Below are 18,594 nucleotides of genomic sequence, written 5' to 3' on the forward strand. Positions count from 1 at the left end.
GGCCAATTTCTAGTCTGACTGCAATTTTTCGTGTTAGTCAGAAAAATTATAAAATTTTGATCTGCTCGCAATTATCCCACGACAAAAAATCTAACTGCTTACGTATAATATAGTGTTGATATTTAATTAAATGACGTCATTTATTGTACGAATAGAGAATATCATTTACTGGCCTGACGGTGACATCTATATATGATTTCATAATAGATATAATTTCTCTAAAAAATTAGTCTTATAATAATTACGAACAAATTCAAACTTTATAATTTTATGACAATTTTCCATAAAATATACCTATATATTGGTAGTTTGAAACCCAAGGACGCACAAGACCCTAATATGAATAGTCTTTATAAAATATTCTCATACAATAATAATGTTGTGACCACGTGTATGCCCACATAAATAACTACTAGGAGTAGTAAATGTTGTAAAACAACATACAGAGTATTAAAATGCCAACTCAGATTAGATCTTTCACCACTTGAATACAAATTCGGCCCAGTTGAAAAATGATATGGTTGTATTAATATATTATACACCCATGTTCTAATAATATTTTATTTTGAGTTTGAACATTCAAAGGATGATTCATGTTGGGTAAAATAATCTTTTAATATTCATGTGATTACTAAGTTAGATTTAAGTATGATGTCTACTTCAAATTAATTTTAAAGTACATGGACTATGGCACAAAATTGGTCTTCTCTTTCTGTTGGAATGTCCATTTTTTTAAAATTTGAATTTTATTAAAATTTTCTTCTACTAAAGTAGTACTAACATTTTGTCAACATTTGTGAAAATAATACCTGGGAATGTTAGTCATATTACGATCACTTAGATATGCAAGTATGCAAGTACATAATAACAATTCACAAAGTTGATTTTATAGAATTTCGAAGTAGTTGGGTTTGTACTTATATATCAGTTATATGACAAAGACGTCCATAAATAATTTTTCTATTTATTAATCAAAATTTATAAATTTAAAGAAAGTTAATACTAGTACTAGTTGAACAAAATTAGCCTATAAAATCCGAAATTTGTAGCATGTATGAGTAAAGTCATCACCTTCTAAAGTTTTGCGACTCTTCTTTCCTTTTTCTCTTTTATTTTATCGTTATTTTCTTTTTCTCTACTTCTCTTAAATGTATAAATTTATTTCTAAATAAAAGTGTGAATCTTTTTGTCATTTTTATTCAATAAAAGGGTGCACAGTACACAATCCAGTTTTGGATACTATGACCACAAATTAGTTTCCTATTTTTATTCTAACTTTCTCGATTATATATTCATAATTTTACAACACATCAACCGCAATTATTCACGTAACACTACAATAAAAGTAGATCTTTTTTCTCCAGCCACACAAAAATTACATTAAAAGTCATGCCATTAATTCTTATGAGAAGGAGGGAGTATGTGATTTGTTGTTTGGTATCAAAATTAATTATATAAATTAAATTAAAATTAGGCAAACTACAACTTATTGATAATAATATCGTGCTAGCATGTAGACATATGCATGTCGAATTTTCTAATTGAACTTTCAATCAATATTAGAGCCTTTGTCACATATACCCAAATTGTGGTGCAAAATCGATTAAATATATGGTGATTTTTAGTTAGAAAATATCTTTAGTAGTACGAAATTAGTTAGAGAAGTTGAAGTAGTGTTTCTATCATTACTTGTCAGAGGTAAGAAATGTCTCAAGTGAGTCAAACAACGTGAAAAATGCCCTGCCAATATTTTTTTATAAATTGCATACAAATAAACAAAATAAAAAAAGAGCAAATATATAGATTCAGATGGCATATAGGGAGTATATACTTGATTCTTCTTGAGTTTCCAATATTGCCCTTGCTATTTGTATATAGTGACAAAGAGGTACAATGTCCCACCTACCAATATTTAAGTAAAAATCAATAAATATGAAACACGACTTAGTTGATAAAGATGTGTTTTCTTCTACTAATAAGAAAGTGAGTGTTCAAGTTGTGGTATTAATTATGAATGGTAAATAAAAAATTATTATTAAGAATCTTTTTATATTAAAAAACTAAAGAGTTTAAAATATATGGAGGACTTAGATTAGGATGATACTTAAAGATAATTAATCACTATCTCTTTGTTTCAATCTAAAACATAATGGGATAAGGGCATATATAAAGCAGCGGGCTGGGACCCAAGTGCGGCCCAGCCAGCGGTCTCGCGCGTTGGAGGAGTCGGTTTAGCGGCATGGGCCGCGCTCGAGGACACAGTAGCGTCCCGGGGCCGCGCCCAGGGTCCGGCTCGGGCAGGGGGTTAAACGTGGTGGGTCGTGACGCGATGAGGCCCGGCCTAGCATTAGCTGGGGTTCGGGCCGGGACTCAATTTAAAAAAAATTTTAATTCGAAAATTTATCTATAAATATCACTCCATCCATTTTCATATCTATTCAACTTCATTTCTCTCCCTCTCACACTATAAAATTCGAAAAAATGCCTACTTGCCTTGAAGGTCAAAGAACAATCGAAGCTCAAATGGCCCGAATGTTAGAGGCGGCGATGCCCGCAATCTAGGAAGAAATCAACAACGAGGTGGAACGCTACCAAGCTGCTATTCAAGCGTGGAACGAACAACACGTCCGGGTACCGCGTACTCGGATGTATATCCACCGAGATCGTGAAGAAGTTGGTTTGCGGCTTTTCACAGATTATTTCTCTAGAGATCCTCGATGGAGTGATCAGATTTTCCGTCGTCAGTTCCGGATGCGGAAGCCTTTGTTCCTGTGCATAGTCAACGCAGTTGTAGCTCGTGACTCGTATTTCATGCAAACCACCGATGTTGTTGGGCGGCAAAGTATATCGACTTTGCAGAAATGCACATCCGCCATACGCCAACTCCCTTACGGAACTACTGCAGATATGTTTGATGAGTATCTCCATGTGAGCGAGCAAACTGGACGCGAGTGCCTAGCTAGATTCTGTCGGGCAGTGAACGAAGCATTCAAGGATACATACTTGAGAAAGCCAACGACCGACGACGTTCGCATGTTGGTCAACATGCACGAGCGGGCCCACGGCTTCCCGGGGATGCTGGGTAGCATTGACTGTGTGCACTGCCAGTGGAAGAATTGTCCAACGGCTTGGAGATGACACTACACTAGCGGGCACAAGGGCTCACATCAGACGATTATTTTGGAGGCTGTTGCCGACCAATGATTGTGGATCTGGCATGCCTACTTTGGTGTCGCTGGGTCGAACAACGACCTCAATGTGTTGAACAAGTCTCCATTGTTCAACTACTTGTGTGCAGGGCGAGCACCGGACGTAGAGTTCACGGCCAACCAGCATCGGTGCAATATGGGGTACTATGTTGCAGATGGGATTTACCCTCGATGGCCAGTGTTCGTGAAGACTATCACATATCCGACAATGCCAAAGAGGTCATTGTTCGCCCAAAAGCAAGAGGCAGCTCAGAAAGATGTGGAGCGTGCATTCGGAGTCCTCCAAGCATGGTGGGCTATGGTGAAGGGAGCGGCCCGTGGTTGGCATCGTCCACTAATCGCCGACATCATGTATGCATGTATCATTATGCATAACATGGTCGTTGAGGACGAGAGAGAAAATGTCACTTTGCGGATCTAATTGAAGAAATTTGGACACGTACCAACGTTTTCCAGCATTGATGTTATGTTTTAATGTTTTTTGTGTTTTTAAATTTCTATGTTGCAATTTTCAATTTTCGAATGAAGAACAACTTTTCCGTGTTTGAAATTGTTCGGCGTTTTTTATTTCACGCTTAAAATAAGTTGTAAATTATGAATAGTGCAATTTAATAGTTGTGGCATGGGATGAGGCTTGCAGCATTAGAGGAGTTGTATGTGGCCTGTGACTCAAATTTAGGGAAATGATGACGTTGAGGGGACTTGAGGCCTGAATCCGGGCCAGAGTTGTGGGCAGCCTAATATCTAGTTGCTAGTTTTGTTCGAGTTTGAAATAAAAGATACTAATGCAAATTGGCCTTATTATCCCTAATTTACATTTAATATAAAGTAATTGTTCATGAACCAGCCTAGTTGATGGCCTACTGATTTAGTCAAACATAATTAAGTGGTCACGACTTTGAGGGATAAAACGAAGAAAAAAAAAGATAAAAAGGAAGCAGTATTCCCTTTGTGCCGATAAATAAAATATTTTTATCATATCGAATTTTAAAAAATTATTTGACTTTGAAAAGAAAATGAATAGAAAATGATAGTAGAATGTGAGTTCTATTTTTGTATAATATTGATTTTGTAATAAAATAGGATTGAAATGAGGTAGTGAAATATATGATCCACTGGTTAAAAATAGTAAAAAATGAAAAGAATAATTTGGTGGACAAAAATAAAAAAGAAAACTATGACATTTCACTTTTATCATATCGAATTTTTAAAAATTATTTGACTTTGAAAAGAAAATGAATAGAAAATGATAGTAAAATGTGAGTTCTATTTTTGTATAATATTGATTTTGTAATAAAATATGATTGAAATGAGGTAGTGAAATATATGATCCACTGGTTAAAAATAGTAAAAAAAGAAAAGAATAATTTGGTGGACAAAAATAAAAAAGAAAACTATGACATTTCACGATGGACAAAGAAAATATCATATTACTCAATTATTATAGTCATTTTTTTTTTACTATTTGCAACGTTAAATTTAGAAACACATGGTTGTCATTTTTTTACTATTTATAACATAGGAGTAGTATTTATAAACACATTGTGATATACACAAATCTGAGATTATTCACTGAGGCAATTATTATTAATGTCGTCATTTACAACATGTATAAGTCAATTAGAAAAATTAATGAACCAACCATGTTATTACTTACAATAACAACAATTGGTGCAACATACTACTAGTAACAAAGTATTGTTGATTAGTACATAACGACTAAAACACAGATTATTGTACTAACAGAATATAAAATTTGATTTATCATACATAACAAATAAATCATTATCTATACTCTCTCCTCATTAAATTATTTCACTACTTTCCTCTCTACTTATTCCATCCAACAATTCTTCCTAAAATCCCGTATCACTTAAGAATGTGTACATCTTGGATGAGATAGAGAGAGTAGTAACTATCACTGGCTCGGATTTATACATAATTAATTTGTCATAAAACGACTTTTAGATAATTAGTTGTCCTTACCACCATGTCTAAAGCTGAATACAGATGCTTCTTTGGAGCGAGGGACGGGTCTTGCTTTTGGTGGTGGTTTGATTCGAGATAGTGCAAGGATTTGGAAGCATGGGTTTGTCGCCAATATAGGCGTTAGCTCCATCTTGCTAGCTGAGATATGGTGTATCTTTTATGGAGTACAGCTGGCGGAGAGACTTGGGATTCGTATGCTGGAGGTAGAAAGTGATAATCTTGTGACAGTCTCCATGATTTTGGGACAGTTTGAACTCTCTATCAATTGCCGCTCTGTTGTGAAGCGAATTCATGATCTGCTTCCTGGCTTTGATTTCATTGTGATACGCCATGTGCATCGAAAAGGTAACTTTGCTGCCGACTAGTTATCACACTATGCATACACGTTTCATCGGGGCGTCTATGTTTTAGATACCTCTCCGTCGGGCATTAATATCTGGCTCCTGCATGACAGACTCGGTGTCTCCTATTATCGATAATTTTGTTTTTTGAGACTTTCGGGTTATTCCCACTTTTTTACTACCAAAAAAAAGAATATGTGTTTGACATACTAATGGTTTTTTGTCTTAATGATATATGCATATCTAAAAAATGATGTCCCGAATTTTAAAATAAATTTGCACACACAAAAAAACATTATAAAAAGACAGCTAGCCTTAAAAATAAAAAATATAAATATCATATAGATACAGATGGAATCTGTTAAGCATGTGCGTGATTCTTTCGTTAGATTCCAACACTGCCCTGCTATTTGTATTATGCAGTATAATTTGGCAAAGAAATACCATTATTACCCACCAATAATTGAGTGAGTGATTAATTTTTTTTTTCAAATCGAAATATAGTGAGAAAATATAAAATCAAATTGCAAATTTTCTACTTTGAGTTTGAAAGAAAATAAAAGGATTTATATATAGATAAAAATGAAAATTGGCCTTATTATCTCTAATTTACGTTTAATCTAAATTAAATAATTAAATCCATAAACTAGTCTACATATATGGATTGCTCATTTAATCTGAACATAATTAAAAGGCCACTATTTCCATGGAGAAAACGAAGAAAAAACATTTTTGTCTTTTGAGGGAAAAAGGAGATCAGATTTCTCAATTACTATAATCAGTTTTTCAGTCTTTGTAACATTAAAATCAAAATATAACACATTAATTCATTTGAACTAAGGTTTTAGACCTTAAATATCAAGCACTTTTTCATTAGGACAATGTACACCTACATACACAAATGCATAATTGTTATTGTCATTTGCAACATCTCTAAGTCAATTAGAAAGATTAATGAATCATATCGCATCAATGAACATACGTAATGTCTAAAGACACAATCTGTCTCATAACAATTATGACACGAGGTATTATCTATACATAACATAAAAAGCACAAACTATCACACCGACCAACATAGTAACTACTTTTTGGCCAACCCATGACTTTTAAGAACACACCAATAAAATATACCAATCGATTTATCCTGGTCGATTTACGACAAATCATTCATACATGACATGATGTCTGAGAAAATAAGTCATCACACCAACGAAACATACTAACTAGCTACCTATTGGCCGATCAATATGTAATTAATTTGTTATGACAAAACATACTAATTAGTTTCTTATTGGCTGATGTATACATAATTGATTTGTCACGACGAAACTTACTAACTATTTATTGACTGATCTATACAGAATTGATTTGTTCACGATGAAACATGCTAACTAGCTACTTATTGGTTGATCTCTACATAATTAATTTGTCACGAAAAATCATACTAATAACTAGCTACCTATTGGCTGATCTATACATAATTGATTTGTCATTGACTAAATATACTAACTAGGTATCTATACACAATTAATTTGTCATAAAATAGTCTATATGTCATGCATTTCCCTTGATCAATATGGATACACACTAAAGTCTTTATTACATATTAAGTCATTGAAATTGTAAATTTAAAGAATCTTGTGATTTTTTTTTTCCTTTTTTTTCTTTTTTTTAACCTTTTAACCGCAAAATATTGCTGAAAGACAGATAGAAAAAAAGAAAGAATTCAAAATTTGTTGCTATATTTTATCTATAGTAATAAAACCTTTTATCTATACTAAAAAAACTTTGTTTTCATTGGGGAGCCTTTTCTAATCGTGGAAAAGACGATTAAATTGATTTTGACAAAAAAAAAAATACAAATAACATTACATCTATCGAATTAAACTAAATTACATATTTGATGCTTTTGATAAGTAGATAAGTCAATGTAAAGTAAATGTTAATCACAAACTTGATGATTATGTAAATTAATTTAAAGAAAACACCATGATATATACACAATCTTAAGGGTTTTGATTTCAAGTATTAACTATTACTATTGTTTTCATCATTTACAACATTTATAAATCAATTGGAAAAATTAATAACCGATCACATTAATGTTTATCGTGTGCAATTAGTGCAATGCAGCAACTATTTATTGGTCAATCTATACATAGTGTAAAAACACAAGTTGTCGCACCAAAGAAATATAGTGACTTTCATGTTATTAATTAGTCGTTCTATACATAGTTAATTTGTCATGAAATAATCTATACGTAATTTATGTCTATAATATATTACTGTTTTTTTTACCTTTTAAGTCATTCAAATTATATTCCCTGTTTAAAAATCAACAATTGGATGGCTCAAAATAAAACAAAAAGCTCAATGCAATAAGTTTAATTTACGTACAAGTGTTATTGCATAGATATTTCGCCCAAAATAAATCGAAAGAATCATTTTTCCCCTTTATTTTCTTTTTGTTTTTATCTAAACTTCTAACTGCAAAAGGATGCCCAAAAAAACAAATAGAGGAAAAAGCATTAAATTTTTGTTGCTAGATTTTATCTATATCGATACAACTTTTTATCTCTACTTGAAGAACTTTGTTTTCATTTGGAGACCTTTTCTAATTGAGGAAAAGACTAATGATGATAGTATACTTCATCTAATACCTTTTTAACTGATTTACAATATTATTATTTTGTAGTTATCCCATTATATTTGTATTATTTCATTTTATATATAAAATACGTTTGATATTTTTAATTTCTTTTTACTTTATTTTTCCTAGTATGATTTTTTTATTTACTTTATTTTGTATTATACTTCATACTCACTCCACTAAATTCACAGAATCATAATTTTCTTCAATTTCGTATCGAAATGTCTCAACTATATTATGAGACTGGAGAATAATTAAACTTGATGATTTTGATAATTACACGAGTCAATGTATCCTGACATTGATCTCGTAGTTTATACACAGTGTAAGGGGTTGTTCAGTTATATATTTACTTGTGACTAAAGGTATGTCTAATGTTATTTGCTATTTGATTTTTTTAAAGCTCGGTCCATTACCTCTCCACAATATTAATATTAAATTATACTACGTACCTAGTAATTATCTATATCATATTTACCCCCATAACTAATTTAATCCTGGCGAAATTTCATTTTGACCAATCTCAATTTATTTACCCCTATAACTAATTTAATCCTGGCCTGTTATGAAAGTATGCAAAAGATCGATGATGACAACAACCATGCGAAAAAGAAAGAACACTAGAGTTTTACGTGGTTCGATCGTAAGATCTACGTCCACGGCCAAAGGCAATATGATTCAGTATATTGAGAAATATGCGGAGATTTACAATTACTCAAGAACTCTCTCCAAGAACTCAACACCTCTAATCTAATTCTAAACCGAGAACTAATCAAGTGATAGTTTGGAGACTCTTTTCTTGAATATCAAAGTAGCTGATTAACTATTTCAGATGCAGCCTTCGTCTGCTTTATATCAGTCCCTTCATCCTCCAACGGCTCTCTTGAGATGTTAGTTAACAAACCAGTTATAACTGTTCCAACGGCTACTTCCCGTTTCTTGGTTTGCATCAACATGCCGAAGTGCTGCATGATGCCGAGCTCAATAAAATGCCGAGCTCAATAAAACGCCGAGCTCAATAAAATGCCGAGCTCAATAAAACGCCGAGCTCAATAAAACGCCGAGCTCAATAAAACGCCGAGCTCAATAAAACGCCGAGCTCAATAAAACGCCGAGCTCAATAAAATCTTGAACGAGCTCAACCTCTAACAAATCTGCAGCTGTTGAGAATGACATTGATTTTAGCTTGCTGCATCCAACGGTGATTGTGAGATTATACTCCAACAAACTCCACCTTAATCTCAGAATCAACAATGAATCATAATCCTCTGACAAAACCTCAAACTCATCACTCCACAAGTCCCACCAGCCCCAAGCAGTATTTAAACTTCATGGCTGGCAACGGCTTTGTCAACATATCAGCCGCATTATGCTCAGTAGATATTTTCACCATCTTGACTTCACCTCTCTGTATTTCATCCCTTATGAAGTGCATCCGCACATCTATGTGCTTACTTCTTTCGTGAAACACCTGGTGTTTGGCAAGGCATAAGGCGCTGCTGCTGTCACAGTTTATCTCCACTGTGTCTTGCTTCTCCCCAAAATCTTCTAGGATTCCCTTCAGCCATATTGCTTCTTTCACAGCCTCTGTCATTGCCATGTACTCAGCTTCCGTAGTAGATAAAGCAACCACATGTTGTAATCCAGATTTCCAGCTTATAGCAGTGCCATTTAGGGTGAACACATATCCAGTTTGAGATCTCCTATTATCTCTATTTGATGCATAATCAGAATCGCAAAACCCCACCAGTGCTCCACCTTGATCCTTACAATCTGCCTTGTACAACAGACCATAATCTGAAGCACCCTTCAAGTATCTGAGCAACCACTTCAATGCTATCCAATGCTCTCTCCCATGGTCTGACATAAATCGGCTAGTAACACTTATAGCCTGAGCCAAATCTGGTCTTGTGCATAGCATTGTGTACATTATGCTTCCTATGATGTTTGCATAAGGTATCTTGCTCAGCTCTTTCCTCTCTGAGTCATTCTTTGGTTTCTGATCCATGCTCAACTTAAAGTGAGCAGCCAATGGTGTAGAGACAGGTTTGAAGTCATCAGCCTGAAATTTCTTCAAAACTCTCTGGATGTAATTCCTCTGCAACAACCTGAGCTCTCTCTTTTGCCTATCCCTCAGTATATCCATGCCAAGGATTCTCCTTGCATTTCCAAGATCCTTCATTTCAAACTTGGATTCCAGTTCAGCCTTGATTCTCTCAATCACTCCCAGATCTGCTCCTGCCACAAGCATATCATCAACATACAAAAGTAGAAAAGCAATTGGTACACTATTCCTTTCTCTGATGTAAACACAGCTATCATACTGCGATTTTCTGAAACCAATACTCATCATATGCTCATCAAACTTGAGATACCACTGCCTACTACTTTGCTTCAATCCATACAAACTTCTCTTGAGCAAACACACTTTGTCTTCATTCCCAGCCTCCATGAACCCCTCGGGTTGATGCATATATATTGTTTCTTCAAGTTCACCATGCAAGAAGGCTGTCTTGACATCGAGTTGGTGTAACTCCCAATCATACTTTGCAACAAGAGCAAGCAATATCCTGATGGAACTGTGTTTTACAACCGGAGAGAACACATCATTATAATCAATCCCCTCTTCTTGAGTGAATCCTCTAGCAACAAGCCGTGCCTTAAATCTGACACTCTCAACTTCACCAACTTCAATCTTCATCTTGAAGATCCATTTGCAGCTAACAAGCTTTTGGGTCCCTGGATTCTTCACCAAAATCCAAGTATGGTTTTTGAGTAGTGACTGGATCTCTTCTCTCATAGCTGCAAGCCATTTCTCCTTTTCCTTACTCGACATAGCTTCAGCATAGGTGGATGGCTCTAAGCACTCCAATACCTCAGCAACACAGAGAGCAAAAAAACTCATCTCATAATCACTGAACCTGGCTGGCTTTCTGATCTCTCTTCTGTTTCTGTCCCTGGCTATAATATGTGATCTCTGATCATCATCAATCTGATCTCGTTGCTGGGGTTGCTGTGGACTTGAAGCTTTATGGGAGCTTGAAGCTCCACCTCCATTCTGATCATCTGGATCACTAGGTGGTGGCTGGCCATGCTGAACTTCTTGATCAATAGATACTCTTTCACCCATCTGATCCTCAGTCTTCAAGAATGGCATATGATGCTCATGGAAGACCACATCTCGGCTCACAATTATCTTCTTGTTCCCCTCTTCAGTGCACCACAACCTGTACCCTTTTACTCCATGTTGGTACCCAACCATCACACATTTCTGAGCCCTTGCATCAAGCTTTCCCTGCTTGCAGTGGGCATATGCTCTACAACCGAACACCTTGAACTGATTGTACTCTCTATCTCCACCATACCATCTGACATCTGGGATTTCATTTCCTATAGCTGATGATGGAGAACTGTTAATTAGCACTGCAGCAGTACACACTGCCTCCCCCCAGAACATCTTTGGCAAGCCTGATGATAAAAGCATGCATCTGACTCTATCGAGGAGTGTTCGGTTCATTCTTTCAGCAACTCCGTTTTGTTGCGGATTGGCCGGGACTGTCCTATGCCTTTGTATCCCATTTGATTTGCAGAAAGACTCAAAATCTTCAGATAAGAACTCCAGCCCGTTATCAGTCCTCAAGCACTTGAGAGTGGTGGATTTCTTCAGCTTCATCTCTGTGCACCATTCTCTGAATTTTTCAAATGCTTGTGACTTCTGCTTTAGGATGTATATCCAGACTTTTCTGCTATAATCATCTATTATCGACATGAAATACCTGCCTCCTCCCATAGAAGCAGGCTGAGCTGGACCCCATAAATCACAATGCGCATAGTCAAGAGGTAATTTGGAGGTGTGTTTACCAGCCTTGTATGGTAGCTTCTTGCTCTTTCCCAGAGCACAGTGTTCACATTCCTTGAACCTCTGATCACTTCCAGCCGGAATGACCCCTTTCTTGATCAGTTCTCTCATCCCACTTTCTCCAAGATGGCCGAGCCTCTTGTGCCACAGACTCATATCAGAGTCCTCTGCAAGATTCACTGAAGCAACAACAGTTTCTGCTACTAGATAGTATAAACTGTTTCTTCTCTCAGCAATCAGCAAGATTTTTCCATTAAGTGAGACATTCATATAGCCTTTCTCAGAAGAAAACCTGAAACCTCTAGATTCAAGCATGCCAAGTGAAATCAAATTCCTCTTAATCTGAGGAATGTACCTGACTTGAGTAAGCAGTTTTGTTGATCCATCATGAGCTCTCAATCTGATATCTCCAATGCCTTTGATGTAGCACATCTGATCATTCCCCAACATTACTGACCCGGTTGCCTCAGAAAAGTTTTCAAACCAAGCTTTGTTGGAACAAATATGGAAGCTGCACCCGGAGTCCATTATCCAAGAACTCTCTATCCCACCACTCACCACATTCATGATCTGGGGTGGATCTGTGTCTTCTGCAAGATCAGCCTGATTTTGGGTAGCCTTCTCTTCGTTTTGCTTCCTTTTCCACGAGTAGCAATCCCTTTTGAGATGCCCAGGTTTCTTGCAGTAATGACAGCTTCGCTTCTCCTCATTTTGCTTCTGATACTTAGGCTTTTGATTCTGATTGAATTTCTTTTTCTTGCCTTTGAAAGCCTTTACATTCAAGGCTTGACTGCCACTTCCTTCATTTGTCGTCGAAGAGTTCTTTTCCAGCTCCTTTGATCGAAGAGCACACTGAACTTCTTCATATGTGATGCCAGATTCTGCATTCCGGCCAAACAGCATTGCATCTTTAAGATGCTGGAATGTTTTGGGAAGAGCATTCAAGAGCAAGATGGCCTTGTCTTCATTCTTCATGGGGCCATCTACATTCTCCAAATCATCCAGATTCTTGCTGAAATCATCAATCTGCTCTGCGAAGGGTCGGTCTTCAAGAATCTTGTATGAAAAGAGGCGCTGCTTCATGTATAGGCGATTAGCAAGCGACTTGGTCATGTACAGCGCTTCGAGCTTCGTCCATACCCCATGCGCTGTGGTTTCCTTCGCAACCTCGCGCAACACCTTGTCCGTGAGATTGAGAATAATGGCGCTATGGGCTTTCTTGGCAATCTCAGCCTTCTTCCTCACGCTCTTCTCATCGAGATCTTCTTTTTCTTTCCCCTTCGGATCAATTGGCTCGATTGCTTCATCGAGCCCTTGCTGGATCAACAGAGCCTTCATCTTGATCTGCCACAGACCAAAGTCATTCTTCCCCGAGAATTTCTCCGCTTCGAACCTCGTCGTCGCCATCGATATCAACTCCGATTGCGTTTCCCACAGACGGCGCCACTTGTTATGAAAGTATGCAAAAGATCGATGATGACAACAACCATGCGAAAAAGAAAGAACACTAGAGTTTTACGTGGTTCGATCGTAAGATCTACGTCCACGGCCAAAGGCAATATGATTCAGTATATTGAGAAATATGCGGAGATTTACAATTACTCAAGAACTCTCTCCAAGAACTCAACACCTCTAATCTAATTCTAAACCGAGAACTAATCAAGTGATAGTTTGGAGACTCTTTTCTTGAATATCAAAGTAGCTGATTAACTATTTCAGATGCAGCCTTCGTCTGCTTTATATCAGTCCCTTCATCCTCCAACGGCTCTCTTGAGATGTTAGTTAACAAACCAGTTATAACTGTTCCAACGGCTACTTCCCGTTTCTTGGTTTGCATCAACATGCCGAAGTGCTGCATGATGCCGAGCTCAATAAAATGCCGAGATCAATAAAACGCCGAGCTCAATAAAATGCCGAGCTCAATAAAACGCCGAGCTCAATAAAACGCCGAGCTCAATAAAACGCCGAGCTCAATAAAATCTTGAACGAGCTCAACCTCTAACAAATCTGCAGCTGTTGAGAATGACATTGATTTTAGCTTGCTGCATCCAACGGTGATTGTGAGATTATACTCCAACATGGCCAAATTTCATTTTGACTAATCTCAATTTATTTGTATCATTTTAAAAGGCGAGTTCACATAAAATTGTTGTGATCATTTCAATTAAAAAAAGAGGGAACATCTTTTTTTGTCCACGAACTTTGCCAAAATATCATTTTAGGTCCGTGAACTTTGAAAATATCATTTGAGGTCCACCAACTATAGACTAATATCATTTGAAATACTTTTTACTATTTTCAAGTTTTTTTGGACGAAAATACCCTCAATACCTTAAAGTGTATATATTTTTAATAAATTTATCGTATACTCATATTTTTTTATAAATATCTTTACAATATATTTTTAACTAATTTTCTAAATATAATTTGACCTTAAATATTATCACTTAATTTTGTGACATGCAAGTAAAATTGCTTCTTCAATTTTTTATATTAATTTTTTTAATTGAATAAAGAACTTTTCTTTAATAATAAAAAATTGAATAAAGATCTTTTCTTGCATGTCACAAAATTAAATGATAATATTGAAGGTCAAATTATATTTAGAAAATTTTGCAAAAATATATTGTAAAGATATTTATAAAAAAATATGAGTATATATGATAAATTTATTACAAATATACACCCTTTAAGGTATTGAGGGTATTTTCATCCAAAAAAACTTAAAAATAGTAAAAAGTACTTCAAATGATATTACCTAATAGTTAATGGACCTTAGATGATATTTTCAAAATTCAAAGACCTAAATGATACTTTGGTAAAGTTCGTGGACCAAAAATGATGTTCCCTTCAAAAAATAGTTCCAAATTCCAACAACCTCCTTTGTTGAAGAAGCAGACACCTAACCTTCTGAAAAACTTGTTTGACAACTCCATTTTAGATTTCACCAACCAAAAAATAAACATAAATAAATAAATAAATAAAAACAACTAAAAAATAAAAAAAAGGGAAAATAAAAAGCCATTCTGCATTTCAGCATTTTGCAGACATCTCTCTCTCTCTCTCTCTCATTTCCCCCAAAACACACACTTGCAGAGCGAGAGCAAAAAAACTCCGATCAAAAAAGTTAACAATGGCTGCTTTTCCGAACACCGCCGCATTCTCCTCCAAATCCGCCATCCAATCCCAAGCTCTCCTCCCCGGCGTCTCCCATTCCCCCTCATTCGCCTGCGCCCCGTCCTCCACCGCCGCCCGCCGCCACATCTCCGCCGTGCATGCGGCGGAGCCGGCGAAGTCCCCCGTGGTGGCGGCGAAGCCGGCGGCGGCGACTTCCTCCTCCGCCAAGTGGACACCGGAGACCTGGAAGACGAAGAACGCTCTGCAGCTCCCCGAGTACCCCGATACGGCGGAGCTGGAGTCGGTGCTCGACACCATGGCGGCGTACCCGCCGCTGGTGTTCGCCGGAGAGGTGCGGAGCCTCGAGGAGCGTCTCGCCGAGGCGGCTGTTGGAAAGGCCTTCCTGCTCCAGGGCGGAGACTGCGCTGAGAGCTTCAAGGAATTCAGTGCTAACAACATTCGTGATACCTTCAGGATTCTTCTCCAGATGAGCGTCGTCCTCTCCTTCGGAGGCCAATTGCCGGTTATCAAGGTATGAATATGTTAATTAAGTCGATTTTTGAATGGAATCTATTGATTGACGATTCGATTTCGAATAATTGTGTTTAGATCTGAAGTAGTTACATCAGTAGCTAGCGAAACGATGATCGTAAAAAAATGATTGTATTCTCCAGATTTTAAGGCCGATTTTTGATTGATTCAATGCACATAAGCTAGATCTGCTTGCAATTTGGGGATTTCAGTGTTTTCATGCAAACATTCTATTCGAATGAAAGTCTGAAACAGAATCGGTGATTTAGGTTGCTAGTAGAGCCCGTTCTGTTTGGGGATTTGGTATAATTCATTATTGGGTTGACGTACATTTGCTTTAAATGAGTATAACAAGCCATTAATATATAGATTTTGGCATTCCATGCCTTCTTGTTTTAGGAGTTAAAGTTATTGAGGATTCAAATTTCCAGATTCTGCTTAATCAACAGTGACTGACAATTTTGTGTATGGTTTTCAATAGGTTGGGAGGATGGCTGGGCAGTTTGCCAAACCAAGATCGGACCCTATGGAGGAAAAGGATGGAGTGAAGCTGCCTAGCTACAAGGGTGATAACATCAACGGTGACGCCTTCACTGAGAAATCAAGAATCCCGGATCCTAACAGGATGATCAGGGCCTACTGCCAGTCTGCGTCGACCCTTAACCTTCTCAGGGCCTTTGCCACCGGAGGTTACGCTGCAATGCAGAGAGTTACTCAGTGGAATCTTGATTTTGTCGAGAACAGCGAACAGGGCGACAGGTGTGTGGCATTGAAACGATCAGAGTTCTATAGTTTGATCTCGTCGTGTAATTTTTTTTTAAATGATACACTATTTTGTCCTTTCAAGTTGCTAAAAGTCCATGTTTGAATTGTTCAATAGGTATCAAGAACTGGCTCACCGGGTTGATGAAGCCCTGGGGTTCATGGAGGCTGCTGGACTCACAATCGACCACCCTGTGATGTCAACAACTGAGTTCTGGACTTCCCATGAGTGTCTGCTGCTTCCTTATGAACAGGCGCTCACCCGTAAAGACTCAACCTCTGGTCTCTACTACGGCTGCTCAGCCCACATGCTCTGGGTCGGTGAACGTACCAGGCAGCTTGATGGTGCACACGTTGAATTCTTGAGAGGAGTCTCTAACCCTCTCGGTATCAAGGTAGCAATCTTTAACACAGTTATAGAAGTAATTCTGAGTTACCAATTCTCAATCAATTTAGGCAACAAGCTAAGATATCTACGGAATCCATTTTGCAGGTGAGCCAGAAGATGGACCCGAAGGAACTTACTAAACTCATCGACATCTTGAACCCAACCAACAAGCCTGGAAGAATTACTGTCATTGTCAGAATGGGCGCTGAGAATATGAGAGTTAAGCTTCCTCATTTGGTGAGGGCAGTCCGTGGAGCCGGCCAAATTGTAACCTGGGTATGCGACCCTATGCATGGAAACACCATCAAGGCACCTTGCGGACTCAAAACCCGTCCTTTTGATGCAATCTTGGTATGTTCGCTTTCTTTCCTCGTCGTCTTATGCAAATACCATAATATTTTGTCTATAACGTACCTAAGGTCGAACTTGGTCATTACTTCATTCTGTTAATGCTTGCCACATGTATTGGACTTAAACCACAAGATGTGCATATATATTGGTCTAATAAAACACCAGTTGAAACATTATGTTGTACGGAGAAAAACCCGAAATGTTGGTAGATTGTTGACATCAACATTAGTCAATAGTGCCTTGAAGAAAGCGTGTAAGGTTTCTTTTCAAAGATTCTACCAATTTTGATTATGCCAATTGATAGAATGGTTGAATCGTTAAAAAAAATTTGTGTTTACTTAAAATATCTCGAGCTACTACGTCTTTTAACCACGTAGTTGAGTTGAGGTAGTTGAACAATATAATTAGGTGCGTGCCATTATTTGAGCTGTTGCTTTCTTCATTTTGCCACATGAATTATTTAAATCTAAGTAGGCCATCCTTGACAAGTTGCTTATGCTAAGAATATTCTCGTCGTTGAATATTTTAACCTCGGGTGTCTCATCGTCTTCCTATCTAGATCTGCACTGTAATAAATTATCACTCGAGTTCAAATTACTTATCGAGCTTCACTAAATGCAGGCCGAGGTGAGGGCATTCTTCGACGTTCACGAGCAAGAAGGCAGCCACGCTGGTGGAATCCATTTGGAGATGACTGGACAGAATGTGACGGAGTGCATTGGAGGATCACGGACTGTGACATTTGACGATCTGAGCTCGCGCTACCACACCCACTGCGACCCGAGACTGAACGCGTCGCAGTCGCTGGAGCTGGCCTTCATTGTTTCGGAGAGGTTAAGGAAGAAGAGGATGGCATCTCACAGTCTCCTGTCCTAGATTTTGAATGTGAATCCGCCGAAAAAGCCCAGATAAAAAATTACAACAACCTGCTCACCTACTCAAAATATGTTTGTTTCTGTTGTAGAAGTCACGTGGAATTTATGTTTCTTTTGTGAATTTACAGTGATTTTCTGAATTATTATTGAATAAGTCATGTGGTTGCCTTCATTCTTGTGGTCCCTCTTCATATCGTGTCTGCTATATTATTAGCATAGATAAATATATAATTTATTATTGTGCTTCGCTTTTCGGACATGAATGAAACGTGAGATTAAGAGCATCTGCAATGACATGAATGAAAAGTGAGATTAGACTATGTTTATCGGTCACATGGGTCGACCGCCATGTCATACTCCCATTTAAAAGAAAAAAAGAAAATCAAATAAATGTCTCTCTCTTCAGACAGACCCAAAGGTCTCTACTCTCTCTCTCCTCCCCTTTCACCACTCAGCCATTGAGATTGTGTCAAATGGCACAATTTCATTGGCTGATATTATTATTTTTAATAATTTATA

At 37.2% G+C, this 18,594-nt stretch overlaps 1 protein-coding gene across 1 annotated transcript; it reads left to right on the top strand.

Annotated features, from left to right (window-relative positions):
* The first annotated feature begins 15,090 nt into the window (after positions 1-15,090).
* On the top strand, positions 15,091-18,247 carry LOC121786006 (phospho-2-dehydro-3-deoxyheptonate aldolase 2, chloroplastic-like). Its single transcript, XM_042184511.1, has 5 exons — positions 15,091-15,700; positions 16,181-16,458; positions 16,580-16,856; positions 16,955-17,200; positions 17,822-18,247. Exons 1-5 carry the CDS (start codon positions 15,185-15,187, stop codon positions 18,074-18,076), a joined length of 1,572 nt encoding a protein of 523 aa, XP_042040445.1. The 5' UTR covers positions 15,091-15,184; the 3' UTR covers positions 18,077-18,247.
* The last annotated feature ends 347 nt before the right edge of the window (positions 18,248-18,594 follow it).

Source organism: Salvia splendens, chromosome 22 (genome assembly GCF_004379255.2).
Source record: "Salvia splendens isolate huo1 chromosome 22, SspV2, whole genome shotgun sequence".
NCBI classification, from domain to species: Eukaryota; Viridiplantae; Streptophyta; class Magnoliopsida; order Lamiales; family Lamiaceae; genus Salvia; species Salvia splendens.